This window comes from Miniopterus schreibersii (genome assembly GCF_964146895.1).
Source record: "Miniopterus schreibersii genome assembly, chromosome: 16".
Lineage (NCBI taxonomy): Eukaryota > Metazoa > Chordata > Mammalia > Chiroptera > Miniopteridae > Miniopterus > Miniopterus schreibersii.
In genome coordinates, this window is record NC_138116.1 from 31,595,468 (window position 1) to 31,612,722 (window position 17,255).

Here is a 17,255-nt window from a genome sequence, read left to right on the forward strand (position 1 = left end):
AAAAGTGTTGCAAGTGCTTGCTGCAAAGAAACATGCTTCACTTTAACTCAGCATTTCCCAAATTTGACTACAAAACTTTTTAAAAAATTAGAATAACCATCAAACCTCACACAACTAGTGTCCTGAGGAAAGGTTTGGGGAATGTTGATCTTATTCTCTTTTTAAAAAAATATATGTTAAAAATTTGTATTTAGTTACTGATTTTAGAGAGAGGGAGGAAAGGAGGGAGAGAGAAACACTGATTTGTTGCTCCATCATCCATGCATTCACTGATTGATTCTTGTACGTGCCCTGACTGGGGATTGAACCCCCAACCTTGGCATATTGGGATGATGCTCCAACCAACTGAGCTACTGGTCAGGGCTTAAAATATGTTTTAAACAAATATTTTTAAATTGAATTTATTGGGGTGACATTGGTTAATAAAATTATATAGGTTTCAGGTGTACAATTCTATAATACATCATCTGTATATTGTATTATGTGTCCACCACCCCAAGTCATAAACAAATTTTTTAAAATATTTGAGTGGACTGAAGCCTAGGAAGATTAGGTGTATTCAAGGTGCTCAACCTTGAATTTGGGCCTGGATCTGCCCCTTTCTGTTCTCTGTTCATTCCCCCCACCACATCTTGCCTTTCTTTTTGAGCTTGAGGCTCTCCTGGGATTATCCTGTGTCTTGAACTCAGGAGGAACCCTCAGGATAGTTGACCAGTGACAGGAGATCTCAGCAGGGGATAAAAGAGAGACAGGATTAGCCTGCTTGGCTGGGAAAAGCAGCAGAGGGGGTGGTCCACTTCGAAGATGTCTGTACAAACCCAATTTAGGGGTGGCCGGGGGGAGTCTTTTCCCGGCCCTTCCCCTCCCAATCTGGCAATCATCCAGAGATTGTGAGCAGCTGGGTATGACTGGGGCTGGTCAGTGGCAGAAAATCTTGTCTTGCCTTTTCTCCTCAAGCTCAAAATAGGCATGTATAGCCCTTAACTGATATGCTAACAGGGGCAACCCTTAACAGGAGGAAATTTGATTTATTGCTTTGTAAAAAGAAGTCTGATAAAACTTAAAATAAAAAAAACCCCTATAAACCTAAAAATCCACCCACCCCTCTTGGCACTCCCAGGAAATCCCAGACACATTTCTGGGGCAAGTCCTGGTGGGTAAATGAGGCCCACCTGGCGGAGGAAGGGAGGCCTCTCCCATGTAAACAGCTCCAGGGCTCTGGAGGAGTCTGCCAGCAGGGGGCGCTGTAGCTCCACAGCCTCCCACAAGCTCCCAGATGAGCCAGGCTAGGCTGGCTCTAGGGTGCTGAGACTGCTGCAGGCCTGACTGGAGCACATGCCCAGAGCCCACACCCTACCCCCATCCCACACACACCTCTCACACATGTCACATGTACATACCCACACATACACAAACCCCTAGGCCTCTCACATATCTACCTCCCCACCAGGCCTGGACCTCCATGTCTATCAGCCACAGTCTCACTTCCACCCCCACAAAGACAGCTGTGTGTTGGTACCCCTTTAATTTCCTTCAGGTCACAGACTGGATGAAGGGTGGCAGTAGAAACTTGCTCTCCGCTTAAGTTCTGAGGTCCTTTGTCCCTGGCTCCTGAGCCTCATGTGGCCATCCAGCCCTCCAGCCCCTCCCCAGGCTTTAAGCCAGGGGACTTCTTCTCCAAAGGCCTCTAATAGGAGGACAGGCCATGGACAGGTCACAGGGGGCTGGAATTACAAAAGGAGTTAGCACCAACAACAGGAAGCAGGTTCTTCCTTCCTTAGGCAGCCTCAGACTGACCAGGGGAGGAGATGAGGGGCCAGGCGAGGGGGGTGCAGACAGTGCAAGCCTTTGTCCTCAGGCAGGCGTGGTTGGTGGGCATGCAGCCGAGGGGCAGGTGGTAGGCAGTAAATGGCAGATCCCTCTGCTTTGGCAAGAGGCAGAATCCAGATACTTGAGGGAGACAGCCTGACTGTCAGGGGTCCTCCTGGCTCCTCTTTCACGTACCATGAAGCCTCAAGGCTCTAGGGTCCCTCAAAGGTAGAGCAAAGCCCTGGGCAGCCCCTGCTTCCAGCAGTAGGAAAATCACATGTCCAGGCCCTCTCCTGTCCTTCACAGCAGAGCTCCAAGGCAGGACCAAGCCCCAGGAGGGAGCATGGACTCCAACATGGTGAAGGAGAGATTCCTGGGGGTGCATGGAGGTCCTCTGGGGTAGGGAGGAGGACATTGGTGAGTCACTGAAGCAAGGGCAGGAGGCCATAGTTCTGAGGTGGTGGGCATTACACAAAAGCCTCCTGGTTGGATGAGCCGTTGAGCTTGAGGAAAAGCTTCTCGTCTTCCTTCTTCTGCTGCAGCTGCCTCTCCAGCTGGCGCCGGTAGCAGATGAGGTAGAGGGGCAGGCAGAACCCCAGCATGCTCATGGCGAGCAGCCCCACGTTCACCTGCGGCGGCAGGGATGAAAGTTGCCATCAGTGGGGCAGGGGACCAGGTGGGGGCTGTGGTCTTGCAGAGTCCAATTTAAGACCCTTCCTCACACTCAGGTTTGGGAAAGGGGAGAAAGTCACAGGACAGGAAAGGAAAAACTGAAACTGGGATGTTCAAGAGGCAGGAGGGCCACATTCCAGCACCTGAATTCCCCAGTTGTGAGCAGGCCACCCAGCAGCCCACAGGGCCTGCTCTTTGCCTCATCCCCCACCCCTTAGCTCTGACCTTAGACCTACTGATCTGAATCTCCAGGGGTGGGGCAGGGACAACAACTGGATTCTCTTAATCTCAAAATCAGGTCCAAAAAGGGTACTTTTCTTCTCCTGCCTGGCCACCACTCACCAGGGGACTCTGATATGATCTTAACCCTCAGCTCCCAAACTTCTTGTCTTTAGGGCTCTGGAAGCCCCAGAGCAATGCTTCTCAGCTCCCACCCAGCAGAGTGGGGCCAATGCCTGTAACCCACTGCCCCCTGGCCCTTCTTACCCACAGTGGATCTCCTTGGAGGGGACCCATCATGGCGAGAAACAGGGGCTGCTGCAGGAGAGCGAAGAGTGCACTGACTAGAGACTGCAGTCCTGTGAGGCTGCCAAACTGGGTGGAGGGGTACCTGCGGGGAAACAGACAACCTGTCACTGAAGGTCCACTCTCAGGCTTTCCAAATGCTCCTCGGCCTCGGCCTGGCCCCCGGTGTGCTGGTGCCAGAGAAGAGGCATGATAGACTCAGAGAAGAGCAGGGCAGGATAGCCTCAGAGAACATCAGATTACTTTCTGCTGAACAGTTGTGCAAAGTGAATTTCTCTTTTGGACCAACCTAAGGTCCCAGACTCTGGGAAGGACCCCACCCTGCCCAGGTATGCCCTGGGCCCATGGATGTCTGGCTGAGTTGAGTGGAAAGTGTGGTGCCAGCAGGAGTCTGCAGCTTGGGAAACAGGTCCAGGGAGCAGGATGGAGGCTGGGCCTGGCGCTGCTGTGCCCTTATCCAGAGGAGCATAGTCTAATCACAAAAACACAGCATCAGAGCTTTCAGCAAACTCCCTCAGACCCTTCCAGGGCAGCTGCAACTTCCTCCAGGTCTGGGTGGATGGGGGACATGCAGACCTGGAATGACCCCCATGCAATGCTGCTGGGAGGGGGAGAGAGTTCTGGCAAAATCTTAGAAAACATCAGGCTTTGTGGCCCCAGAGATGGGAAGGAGCTCCCAGTGGGGAACAATCTGGTCTTAGGTCAGAAAGATACAGTGGATGGTGTTTGGGTTCCAATTTTTGAGTATAGCCCTGGCCCAAGGAGGAAGAATGCTGAGGTTCCTTATACAGGGATGGCCTCTTGGAGAAAGGCAGGTTTCATTGTAGCCAAGGCCTGAGAAGGCTGTGGGTAGAGGCAGGCCGTGTGAGATTCTTTTTTTTTTTTTTAAAATATATCTTTATTGATTTCAGTGAGAGGAAAGGAGAGGGAGAGAGAGATAGAAATATCAATGATGAGAGTCATTGATTGACTGCAGCCCGCAACCCGGGCATGTGCCCTGAACGGGAATTGAACCCTGATCGCCTAGATCCTAGGTCGGTGCTCAACCGCTGAGCCACGACCGGCCGGGCGGCCCTGTGAGATTCTGGGTGAGAACTGTCTGATACATTTTGGGCTCAGTTATCCATGTCGCTGCTTCCTGAGGGTCATTTGAATGTCAACATTGAGCTTTAGATAGGCAGAACCCACCCCTGCCCTTCCCATGAGCAACCAGAAGCAGCTCAGAACTCCATGGAGCAGCAGCCCCTGAGGCAATAATGAGCTGCACAGGGGCACTGACTCTGGCAGAGAGAACTGACTTCGTGTTAAATGCCAAGACTTGTGGGCACCCAACTGTCTGCCCACTGACCCGCCCTCCCACCAGGTATGGCCTTCCCCTGACACACCCAACAGAAGCCCTGTTACCAGTCCCTGATTCAAGAAAATGAACCCTGAGAGGGCAGGCTGCCCCCCTCAGGACCTTAGTCCCACCACAAACCTCCCATATGTCACTCCCTTACCCTCTGTCACCAGGCAACCCGCAGCTCCCAGGACTTACACGGCAGCGTACAGGCCTCCAATGGCTGAGTGGATGAATCCCCGCACAATTGTATGCAGGATGAAGGAGAGGATCTGAGGGAGGGAGAACAGAGAGTGAGCCCTCACCTTGTCCCCCTACCCCAGTTCCTGGGGTCCTGAGCAATGGGGGCAATCTAGAGTTGGCTCATACCAGCTCTGCAGGGCCAATTCCTGAACTTTGGGGAATTCTGCGAGCCAGCTGTTAAACACAGTCATTATGAAAAGTTACATTTTATAAACTTACAATTAAGCTATATTAAAAACAAAGGTAATGAATACTTAAAACTTATCACTTCCTAATTATTTTGCTATTATCTATGTTCTTAAGGTTTTTGTATGGTGGAAGGAAATACCATATGATGGTGTGCTACTGTAATTCTCTTTCCAACTCCACAACTGATGACACCATATTGATTGAAATCAGCCATGATGAGAGCAATTACACCATGGAAATTGGCAAACGCTAAAAATCAGCTCCCTCACCAACAGCCCCACCAAGGCTCCACTGTAAACTATGTATCAGTAGCAATAAGTAGGAGGTCATTAATCATGACTGGACCCCCTGCTATTGCTGACCTGACAACTGACCAGAGGTCTCCCTGCCTGGTCACTCAGGACCTAACATGCCTAGGAAAGCCCTGCTTTTTAAGGCTGCTACTGACAGGCTTTGCTAGTTCTGAGAAGCACTTGTTAATGATTTGAGAGGCACAAGAGCTGTCCACTTTGCCACCAGGACCCTTTGTTTGTTCTTCATACAAAGCCCTGCCATCCTACTCAGCAGCCAGGACCTGTTCCCAGGAATGTGGGCGGTGGAGGGGCAGGGGCCACTCTCTGCAGTGTTGAAAGAGGGCTGTGCCCGAATGTGTAGGCACATACTGGGGCAGCCTCCCCCTTTCCACTTCAACTGCCCTGTTGCTTTTTCATAACTTTTCTTTTAATAAACTAAAAAAAAAAAAAAAAAAAAAAAAAGATGCCTGTCCCTACTAAGCACTGCCCCTCAACTGGACACAGTGGTCAGGGCAAGGGTCTGTCAGTCTTGCAGAGAGGGCAGACACCAGGAGGCCAGGAAGGCACCAGGGAGGTAACAACACTCCCACCTGGAACTGGTACAAGTTTCTAATGATTTACTGTGATCTGCACGTCGCGTCAGCATATTCACGTGATAGCACCCGTGGGTGGGGCACACCTGGGTATTCAATGTACCTCAACACGTGGCCACTTTTAAAAAGGAAGGACTCTTGCTTTCATCCTGGCCCTGGCCCAAGATACCATCTAATCTTGGGCTACACCCACCTGGGAGCAATGCCATCACTCAAGTCCCTTCAAAGTTCATAATCTTGGGGGCTGGGGCTAGTCCACTTTCATGGACCTAAGGGCGGAGGCAGACAGGTGATAAAGTCTGCCTCGCTCACAATCTCTGCCAAATGTTAGGTTTCAAAAGCATCAGAAACCTATGGAACGAAATTAAGCTTTTGAACCCAAATGCCAATCTTTTTCCACTCTCTATGATGTACAGATCTTGCAGGTACTCTTATATCTGAGGAACAGATGTTCCCATCAATACCAGATTAGCCAGGCCTTTCTGGGCATTAGATTTCAGCTGTTTGAACAATGCAAAATAAGTAGCCACACAACCACCCAACATTGTTCTGGAAAATGGTATGATGGTATGCAAATGCACAAAAGACCTGGAGGAATGATAGAGCTTCATAAAGAAGAGTTTTTTGTGAAAGGCAATCCCAGTGTCATTTACAGCTCACTCCCAGCATCATGCACAAAGTCTGGCAGGTGAGAGGCTCTTTGTATAAAAAACAGGGGGCTAGTTAGTTGGTTGGTTAGTTGAATTAAATGAATGAAAAGTCACCATTCTCTTTGTTGATGACTTTCATGACACATCATGCACCTTTTAGTCTCATTGTCCCCTTACCCCTCTTGACCTCTCCCTTTCCCCACACCCACCTGTAAAGGCAGGTTGGGAATGAGGCATGTCACCCCAAAGCCTACGAGCAGCACATTTGTGAAGGCAAAAGCCCGCATGGCGTTGGTGACCTTCTGGATCTGCCGGTCCCGCTTCTTCTTCTCGCCTCTGCAGAGACACAGAGTACACACTGGAGCTGGGGGCTCCCTGGAGGACAGTGAGCACTCCCAAGAAGTCAGGCCCCGGGAGTCACAGCTTGTGGACAAACAACTCAAGACTCAGAGACACCCAAGAACATTTTAGGGACTGTTGGAGCTAGACCAGCACTAGGGACACTCCCACTGCACCCTCTTGACTGAGTGCTGAGCTTGACCCTCAGTGGAGAGGTTGATAGGAGACTGCGGTCATCAACACACTGTACTGCTTTAGTGAAGACCAAGCTCAAATGATGGGGAGGGAAGCGCAGAGTGTGCCCAAGTTAGGACTTGGCAAAGCCTCACTTCATCATTGGCTTCAACTTCACCCAAATCCTGCAGGCAGCCCACTGTAAGGCAGATAACAAGCCAAATAAGGGAGTGAGTGGATTTCCCCTTGGGCGAGCTGAAGGGAATGAAAGAAACAAATATGCAGCAGATGGAACCGGAACGGGCACAAATAACCTCTTGGCTATAGGACCTGACCTAGATAACAAAGCATTCTCTATAATTATTTCCTTGTGAATTCACTATTACTAATTCTAGTCTCACCACCTTCAGACACCCCATGGACAACTGTATGACATTCAAGAACAAATGCCAAGTGCTGGGAGATGTGTAAGGAGTCTCAGGCCCACTGCTTCCTTACTATGTGACCTCAGGCAAGCTACTCAAACTCCTGGCTTCAGTTCCCCCATCTGTAAAATGGGTATCACACTAGTACACACCTCCTCGAGGTGTTGTGAGGCTTAACTGAGATATTGTGCATTAAGTGCTTGGCACAGGGCCTGATACAATAAACAGTACCTTATTAGACTAAGGTGGAGTCACAGAAGACAGCATTTAACTCATCCTCTGATCTTAGAGCCCAACCCTTACAAAGTAGGGCTCCAGTATCTTGTTTAATGCTCAGGATCATGAATAAATCTATTAACACCTACTATGGTTATAGCGACTTACCACTCTTACCGAGTGGAGTGAGCCTTGTAGGCAAGGCAGCACTGGGTTAAGATCATTCACCCATTGTGCTTATGCCAAGGATCTGAGTGCGATCCTAAAAGTGGAATGGTTTGATACCCAGTGTCTGCACATAGACCTTCCTCCCGTTTCTCCTCTTCTTTCATCTAACTTAGTGCTCCCCAAACTTCAGCCTACCTAAGAATTCCCACAAAGCAGCAGTAGACCTGAAAGTGTGCTGAGCTGAGTGTCTTAAAGCCCCTGGGAGAGTAGCCTCAGGCACCTCTCTCACTTCTTCTGCTGACTTTAAAACCTAGCCCGCTCCGACCATCCCTGTCTAACATCCAACTTGGGAGCTTCTTTCTCTGGGGGCTGAGAGCCAGGCACAGGCCCTGCCTACGCACTGGTTGGCGTCTCCCTCCTCAGGCCCCTCAGAGGCATCTTCACATTCCTTCATTCTCCAGTCCATGATGCAGCCGATGATGGGGGCCGTCAGCAGGCAGAGCAGCTGGAGCGCACCGAAGATGGAGGTGTAGAGGCCAACTAGGGAGGAAGGTGGATCTATGTCATCGGGGGCTCCTGACAGAGGCCTGGAGCAGGCACCGGGCAAAGTCTGAGACCCCATAGGCCCTTCTGGGGTGCTCCCCAGGCCCCCTCTTGTCACTGCGGATCTTGAGGGGAGCCCAAAGACCTTAACCTCTGAAATCAAAGCTGGAACGAGGAGTAGGCACCCTATTCTCTTCTCCAAATCCCCTGCTCATTTCTAAGAAACAGCTAATGAAATCTAGTGTGTCACAATGACTTCCCCCAGAAGCTCCAGGAGGTCTCTATGGCTTGGCAACCACAAAATTACCAATGCCTGGAACAGATACCTGTGTAAGACTGGCCATTAGTTTTCTGCCTCTAGAAATAAACCAGGAAGGCATCACTCACAGGGGCTTGTAAGGGTTTCAATCTTCAAAGAGCCTTAAAATTAAGATGGGATTTTGGGGGGCAAATGGGAACTGAAAATTGACTACCCAACCCCACCCACAGTTCTGTCTGAGAGGGATGTTTAGAATTCAAGGAAAGTAATTTCTTCATTGAACGGTGACTGACTGGGAGGGGAGGTTGCAATGCTCCCTGATAGCCCCCCCCCTGCTTACCAGCGGCCATCACTGCATCGAGAAAGCAAAGTAAAAAGGCAGAAAGGAGCAAAGTTAGCAACAGTTTGTTATAGAAAGCTGGGGCATGGAGGTAGGCTAGCTAGCTCTGGGACCAGCATACATGTCATTTCCCACCTAGACATGACTCTCAGAGGACCCATGGGTGGCTGAGCTTGAGCCAGGCTTCTAGGAGAGGAAGTGGGAGGAGGCCCAGCTCAGATGCCTGCTGACGTTTTCTTGTCTGCCCGGGCCTCAGTCATGTGCAGCTGGCACCCTGTCACAGGCAGGCTGGTGAATCAGGCCTGTGGCTTGCTGAGGACCATGACAGGGAAGTAGTGTGAATGCAGAAGACCTGGCAGAACTCACTGTCATGTGGCCCTTTGGGAACACTTCTCTGTCACAGTTGCACTCCAAGGGCAAGAGAAGTCAAGCAATGCATCTCAACCCCCAGCAAAGCATCTAACACCAGGGGTCTCCCCCAGAGAGCCAGAGCTGTTCTCCTGTCCCCCTTACCGGCTCCCTGACCCTGAAGCCATCCCTCTGGGCACAGTCGGGGCTGTGGGTGTTGTACATAACAGCTCACAGGAGCAGGCTGGGGAAAACCAATGCCCTGTCAGCTGCAGATGGAATTTCCTGGCCCAACTTCCTCTACTTCTTGAAACTGACTTGTTGAATGTGGGAAACAGTTGGAAAAAAATTTCTCTTGGGCAGCAAAGGATTTCTCAGAAACTTGAATAAAAGGCCACGACTCAGCAGCAGGCTAGTGAGGAGCCTTCTCTGCACACTTCTGGGTCTCCACCTCCCTGGGCCTGAGAGTTTTTAATAGAGGGTGTGGAAACATGATAGATCAGCTTTCCCCAAAGTTCAGTCCACAGATTTTAATGAGTGTTACATAATGAAACCGTTCCTGTGGTAGAAACTGGGGGGAACGTCACTGGACTCACCAAAGCTAAACAAGTTATTTCTTCCTGTAAAAAATAGGGCCTTTACTATGTCAGCATTCATTATGAAATTGTACAAGGGTACAAGATAGCCCTTCTCCACAGATGCCCATTTTCACAGTGGAACCAGTGTTGTCTGGGGGCCTTTGTCATCTTTCCTGTTTGTTAAGTCTGGATTTCTCATCCCCTTTTAAAAACTATATTTGATTCCTTACACCTCCTAAAAACAATTAAACCACCAACAAAAAAGTCGCACACCAGTTGAGACTGCCAATAAAAAGCATTTACCGAATGTGTTTGTCCTGCTTCTGGACGACTAAAGCTGACTCAGCTCAGGCCCTGAGGAAGTACTGACTTTCTTTGTAGAATCAAAACCTCTAATCCCCTAAAGACCTTCTGTGCTGTTTTGGGAAAGTAGTGTGTGGGTTATCAGTTTTGTTTACCAGACTGAACAAGTCTCAACTTGGATCACACATATGAGGAAGCCTCTGCCTGGCCCTGCTTCCATTCCAGGGCACAGATGCCAGTGCGGGCCCAATTGCCTCAAAGTCTCCTGTGCAGCTGGCATGGGCCCCCCTCAGCACCCAGGAGCTCCACACCCCTGCACTGTGGTTTCCCAGGGGGATTCTTGGCGTTGGGTTTCACTGGCTGTCTTTCATCGGGCTCTCAGGTAGAGTACTCTGTTCTGAGCAATGTTTTCATTCATGAACACATCAACCAGCCCCCTCAGGCCATGAAAAATATACACCTCACACCCCAGATATACCTTGTTATTTTAGTCTTCCCTTTCCTCCTAAACCGGGAAACTCTAATGGGGATGTGAATGAATAGTTGGGGCTGGCTGTGATGAAATGGCTTTGACGAGCTGTGGATCCCTTGGACTCTGTCATTTCATGCCCCTGCTGGTCTGGCCCAGCCTAATACCATTCAGCTGGCCGGGAAATGGGTTCAACCTCAGGCGGCAGGAGTGACCGCCACTCGGGAGAGGGTCCTCCTATGGGACTCTGCACCAAGGCCCAAGGGCCACCTACCTTTGTCCTGGTCACCGCTGACCAGGAATTTGAGGATGTTGTTCATGGCGCCCATGTAGAAGATGAGCCGCAGCTGCGTGATGCACATGGTGACGAGGCTGAGCAGCAGGATGGGGCTGAATATACTCTGCATGAAGGAGGGGGCTGCTGTGGGGAGAATGCCATAGGTGTTCAGAGAGAAGGGGGCCCATATCTCCATGGCCCACAGCCCACCTGCCATTCAAGGGCCCAGCGTGTGGGGAGGGGAGGCCGATTTGCTGACCAAATCATTCCATGCTGGATGCAAGGATAGGTCCAGGTGAGGTTAAAGGTGTGGGTGCTAGAGTTGGGTCACCCAGCCATGTAAAACAAGTTGGGTGAATCCCTTACCCTCTCTGAGCCTTAGTGTGCTCATCTGTACACCAGGGTGGGAATTAACTGAGATGAGGCGCACAAAATCCTTGGCCGGAGCTAGGGCTTTCAGATCCGGATTGGCTGCCCCTTCCTGTCTTGGGGGTGTGAATGTGAGTGTGAATGTGAGTGTGGGTGGGTGTGAGTGCAGATGCCCCTGCTAATGTCTCAGGCAGGCCTGGAAGGTAAGAGCCTCACAGTGGGTACCTGCGGCGTCTGGCTGGCACTTCACCTCTAGGTCGACGGTGGACAGGCAGAGCTTGTGGCCCTCCTGCAGTGCTGCTTGTTCCTTGGTACTCCTCATGGAACTGCCCACACTGAGGCGGCGCCCCACTGTAGTCACCTGCTTGTAGAACTGCTTCCCTGTGATCTTGTGGTCAAAGCCCAGCCAACTGAACTTGATCTTCACCCTGAAGGCCACAGGAAGTATCCTGTCAGTGCCCCCCAGGGCCATAACTGGGGTGGGGCTGGGGACAGACAGTACATTCACTTACGAGTAGTCCATGTCTTCTGGCCCTGGGAAGGGCTCCAGGGGCCAGTTAAAGAAGCAGTTGAGGAAAACCAGCCCAGAGCAGCCGGCCCAGACCACGAGGATGATGATGAAGGAGGCCCCAAAGTCATAGATGACCTGAAAGGCACAATGGGGAGGGGTAGGGCAGGGGGCAGAGTTGGCACAGGGAAGCCAGGGTGGGTAGTAGGCAGGGATCATCTCTGCTGAGCTGCATGAGGAGGGACAGCCCTATCCACCTGGGTGTTTGGTCATCAGACATTTGCATCCCAATTATCCCAACTCTCCCTGGCACAGGGGGTCATTAACCCCGTGTCTCCACCTTGGACCAGATGTTGCTTCCTTGGAGAGGCCTTCTCTGACCACCCCCATCACTATCATATCACTGGCTCACAATGAATAGCCCTGGCTGAGAATATTGATGCTTCATTCATTTACTTGTCCATTGTTAGTTTAGATCCCTGAGAACAGGAACCTGTTAGCCTTGTCCACTGATGTTTCCCCAGCACCTTGAAGAGTACACATAACAGGTGCGGAAAATACTTGAGGAATAAACAGATGGCTGTCTCACTTTCCTCCTCCGAGAAATGAGAAATGGGTGTAAGATTGGCATGTGTCCTTATGGTACTATGGTGGGGGTTAGGCAGGTGTGGTCCTAGTGCAGTGCTCAGTGGCGGGAGGAAGCCTGCTGAGCATGAACATGTTAGCTGTAACTGTCATTATTGCAATTTATTTCCAGTACCAGAGTAGGAGCAACAGGATTTGGAGTAGGAACTGGGGCTGATGGACTGGGAGGTGTTTGCTTCATCCTGACCCTGTGTGACTTCGACGGGCTCAGAATCCTGCCTGGGAGGGAAACAGCTGAACCAACTTGGCCAGGAGCAGCACTTTGGCTAATGGCGAGTAAACAGCCCAACAACAACAGACCTGGGGGTGGGGATACTGGAGTTGGACTCAGGATCAGGGACAAATTCACCCACCCCCTTTCTGTACCCTAGCCCAGAAGTGCAAAGGCAGCCTGCGGTGACACCCTGTAGTGATATGCTTGAATTTTCCATCCGCAGGCCCAGTGGGTTTCTTTTCTTACTCCCATGGTGCCCAGGTGCATCCTCCCAGGTGTGGGTGGTGGTGGGGGGCCGGCCCCCACACCCACAAGTACTTCCCTCTTCAGAGAGGGTAGGAGGAGCCTTAGGAGAAGCCTCTGTTCAGACGCTAGTACAAAATAAATGTGCTGGAAACCGGCTGGTCACACCCTCACCTTGATTCCTGGGAAGGTGACTGCTGAGGAGGCATAGGATCCAATCATCAAGGCAATAAACGTGGATCGAAGGTCACCAAACATGTTGGGCAGCTGTAAGACAAGAAGCAAAGGAGACTTCAGCTGAGAGAAGGGACAGAGGATGGATGAAGGAGGGGAAAGAGCGGATCAAGGCTCATCAGGCACTTTTTCTTATCTGCTCTCCTCCCCCAGTTCACAGGGGAATTAGTCCAGGGGATAATTACTACTAATAGAAAGTTATTCCTTTCCCGACTGAGGTTGATAAGGGCAGGGGAGGAGTGTACTGCAGAATTCGGACCCCAGGTATAAGGACAGAGCTGTTGTACTTTCTGGCTGGCAAGTGTCCCTCCTCTCTGCTCCAGCACAGGTCAGAGGCCTTCCTGTCTCTACAGGATTACACAGAGATGCCAGAGAGCAAAGCTGGGAGACAGGCAGCCCTCAAAGGGAGCAAGCCGGTTAAAAATAAGAATCTATTTGGGAACAAGACTGTCATTTTTATAAATAAAAATATCAGCGTCCCAGAAGGACCAGATGTCAGCAAAAGCTGCTTTCAGTTGTGAGAGAGTGGATTTCTGGAAGGTGTCAATCAGAATTCTACAGTTCCCTTGGGGCTGACAAGGGTGCTGGCCTGGGATTATGCTTCTGAATTTCTAAGTGCAAGGAGGGTTTTCCCTTTCCACAGTTTTGCCCCAGAGATGAACATTTGAGAAGGCCAAAAAGCTCAGGCTCTCCTCTCAGAGAGAGCCACTCTTTTGCCCCTCTCGTAAGTTCATTCTGGGCCCATTTGACGTAATTTTGAAGCTAAAACCCTTGGCGATTCCACACAAATCCAGGCATGGTAATATAGGATAATGCAGTCACAATTCAGATGTGAGGCCAAGTACATGCCCCAACGGCCCGTTACAGCTTCTCTCTAGAACCTTGAGAGAGATCGCATCCATGCGGTGAAAGTTTCCACCCACACCAACAGTGTCCCTCACACTGAGACACCTCTCTGGACAGCTATGCCAGCCTGTTTGTTGAATTCAGACTGTTTATATGGACTTAATCTATGTTCCCCTCCCCCATTTGTCAGCAATCATTTTGGGGTTTTAGCAAACATGGAACACGTAATGGCTAATCAATTGTTGCCAAACACAAGCAGTTTGAACTTGGCTACACACCTGCCCCTCATCATTTCTGCCTAAGTTGCCCACAATTCAAAATGAATACGGCATATATCAAATCATCATGTTGTACACCTAAAACTAATACAGGGAGCCTTATTTGTCGGCCCGGCTGGGCATGGCTCAGTGGTTGAGCATTGACCTGGGATCCAGGCAGTCGGGGTTCAATTCCCGGTCAGGGCACATGCCCAGTTGCGGGGTTGATCAATGACTCTCTCATCATTGATGTTTCTATCTCTTTCTCTCCCTCTCCTTTCCTCTCTCTGAAATCAATATATATTTAAAAAAAAAACAAAAAAAACCTAATACAATGTTATATGTGATTATATCTCAATAAAACAGGGAAAACATGAGTAAGGCACATCATCCAAATTGAAAACTTTTGTGCTTCATATCTATGATGATCCTATCCTGAACCTGGATTTCTGTTGAAAAAAGTTAATACAAATCTGGTTTTTGAAACAGACCATTATAAGGACAATAGCATTTTATTTTTTAAAAACATATCTTTATTGATTTCAGAGAGAGGAAAGGAAAGGGAGAGAGAGAGATAGAAACATCAATGATGAGAGAGTCATTGATCAGCTGCCTAGCCCGCAACCCGGGCATGTGCCCTGACCGGGAATCGAACCCTGATCTCCTAGATTCTAGGTCGATGCTCAACCGCTGAGCCACGCCCGGCCGGGCGACAATAGCATTTAAAAAAAATAAATTTAAAATACATTCTGATGTTGGTTATAAATAAATAAATAAATAAATAAATAAATAAATAAATAAACAAACTTTTGTACTTCAAAGGGCACTATCAAGGAGGTGAAAAGATAATGCACAGATGAGAAAATTTTTACAAATCACATATCTGATATGGGACTTGTATCTAGACTATATAAAGAACTCCTACAACTCAATAATAAAAAGATAAATAACCTATTTTTTAAATGGGCAAAAGATCTGAATAGACATTTCTCTAGAAAAATATATAAATGGGCAATATGCTCATGAAAATATACTCAGTATCATTAATCATAGGGAAATGCAAATCCAAACCACAATGAGATACTAATTCATACCCTCTAGGGTAGCTATAATAAAAAGAAATCAGGTAATAATAAATGTGCTGAGGATATAGAGGAGTTGGAAACCTCACACTACTGGTAGAAATGTAGAATGGTGCAGCCACTTTGGAAAATAGTCCAAACAGTTAAACACAGTTATCATATGATCTAGTCATTCCACTTCTTGGTAGATATCTAAGAGAAATGAAAACAATGTCCACACAGAAACTCATACATGAATGTTTATAGCAGCCTTAATCATAATATCCCCAAAGTGAAAATAATCTCAATGTCCATCAAAGGATGAATGGGTAAACAGAAAGTGGTAAATCCACACAATAGAATATCATCCAGACATAAAACAAATGAAGTACTGACACATAGTACAACGTGGATGAACCCTGAAAACATATGAAGTAAAAGAAACCAGTCACAAAAGACCACATATTGTGTGTTTCCATTGATATGAAATGTCTGGAATAGGCAAATCCATAGAGACAGGGAGCAGATTAGTGGTGCCTAGGGCTGGGGTAGAGGAAGCTGCAAGTGAAGAGGGAGGAAATGCTAATGGCACAGGGTTTCTATTTGGGGTGATATAATTGATTATGCTGATGACTGTACAACTGTCAATATAATAAAAACCAGCGAATTGTATACTTTAGGTGAATTACATGGTATATGAATTATATCTCAATATCACTGTTTAAAAAAAACATGAATAAGGAATTTAAGATGTTTTGGGATCCCAGAATTAAAAAGGAACATGAATAAATCTACAGTGTATAGTATGAAGCTAGGGAGGCCATCCAGGCTCCCCAAAGAATTTCCAGCACACAAAAAGCTCTTCTTCCAGCCCCCACGTGGAGTGGATCCTCTGTCCACTCGGGCTTCTCAGAGAGAGTCAGAGGAGAAAGAAGAGCATATGGAAATTCCCCCAACCGCAGGCAGAGGAAATGTGATGTGCTCATGTGTGCCTAGGCACAGCCAGGTGAGCACTAAAGGCACCCAACCTTGCTCTTTGCACACCTGCCTCTCAGGTATGCTGTGGTTCAGAGGATATGCCTCGGTTCCCGAGCTCACATATTTGGGCTTCTCCATGCTGGCTACTCCAGCAAGGCAGCCTTGTAGGGGAGGCATCTCTGGGGCCATAAGAGCCCCAGGGAGAATCCAAAGACTAGTTCCGCTTGTACGGAAGCGGGGAACTGTTCCTGCCTGGAATGTCATCCAACTAAGGCAGGTGAAGGAAAAAAAGGAACAAAGAGGACTCAGAACCCAACCAGAAGAGTAGACGGAGGACATGAGCCCAGCGTAACAAGGTCCACTTGGTGCAGAGTCAGGCCAGGGAAACACTTTTGCTGGTGCAGTCACCTTTGGGCACAAAGAGTACCTCAAACCTTTCAACAGGGCTAGGGGGTATTCCAGAGAAGTAGACAGCTTGCCAGCCAGCCTGTTTCCTTCTTCCTTAAGCTCAAGCCTGCCCTAACCCTAACCCAGGCTAGGGGCCAACAGAACAACAAGAGTTTGGGGACAACATGCAACTCCAATCTGATCTTCTGGAGTATTCTCCCCAGAACTAGATCCAGGAGACGGAAGAACAGAAAACTGGCAGAAGAACTGCCTTTCCATCTGCCCCTGGATGAGATCCCCCACCCTCATGTCTGGACAAGGGCAGTAGCCTCCCAGCTGCCTTCCTTGCTGCCGTGCCTCTCCGGGCCTAGAACATTCTTAGCAACACCAAGAAAATTCTCCTCCCCAACATGTTATTTTGGTCAGCAGAGGAGTAGAGAGCCTAAGGGCAAATTATACTACACAGTGTTCCCACCAACACCAACATCCTGTATTTTAAATTATGACTCTTTTTCCTGATTAGAAAAGCAATGCACATCCATTGTAAAACATCTGAAACAAAGTATACATAAAGAATAAAATAAAAATCTCCCTGATAGAGCCATGTTACCATTTTGATATATTTCCCTTTAGTCTTTTTCCTATAAATATCTAAAACTTTATAACAAAATTGAAATCATATGCTAAATATTGTTTTATAAACTTTTTTTTTTTACTTGATTTATCACAAATGCTTTCTAATTTAGTATTCATCTTCAACA

The 17,255-nt window shown here is 48.7% G+C and overlaps 1 protein-coding gene across 5 annotated transcripts in view; it reads right to left on the reverse strand.

Annotated features, from left to right (window-relative positions):
• Positions 1–392: 392 nt before the first annotated feature.
• Positions 393–17,255, reverse strand: part of SLC43A2 (solute carrier family 43 member 2) — a 42,235-nt gene continuing 25,372 nt past the window's right edge. For 4 of the 5 annotated variants that reach the window (XM_081160983.1, XM_081160982.1, XM_081160981.1 and 1 more), the window contains exons 6-14: positions 12,906–12,998; positions 11,634–11,767; positions 11,347–11,549; positions 10,750–10,896; positions 8,037–8,175; positions 6,523–6,649; positions 4,544–4,617; positions 2,968–3,091; positions 393–2,438 (exon numbers count right to left, since the gene is read on the reverse strand). In XM_081160983.1, coding sequence (XP_081017109.1) covers positions 2,277–2,438; positions 2,968–3,091; positions 4,544–4,617; positions 6,523–6,649; positions 8,037–8,175; positions 10,750–10,896; positions 11,347–11,549; positions 11,634–11,767; positions 12,906–12,998 — 1,203 coding nt within the window. In that variant the 3' untranslated portion in view covers positions 393–2,276. The remainder of the gene's footprint in view (positions 2,439–2,967; positions 3,092–4,543; positions 4,618–6,522; positions 6,650–8,036; positions 8,176–10,749; positions 10,897–11,346; positions 11,550–11,633; positions 11,768–12,905; positions 12,999–17,255) is intronic. The other variant, XM_081160980.1, reaches the window with a different exon arrangement.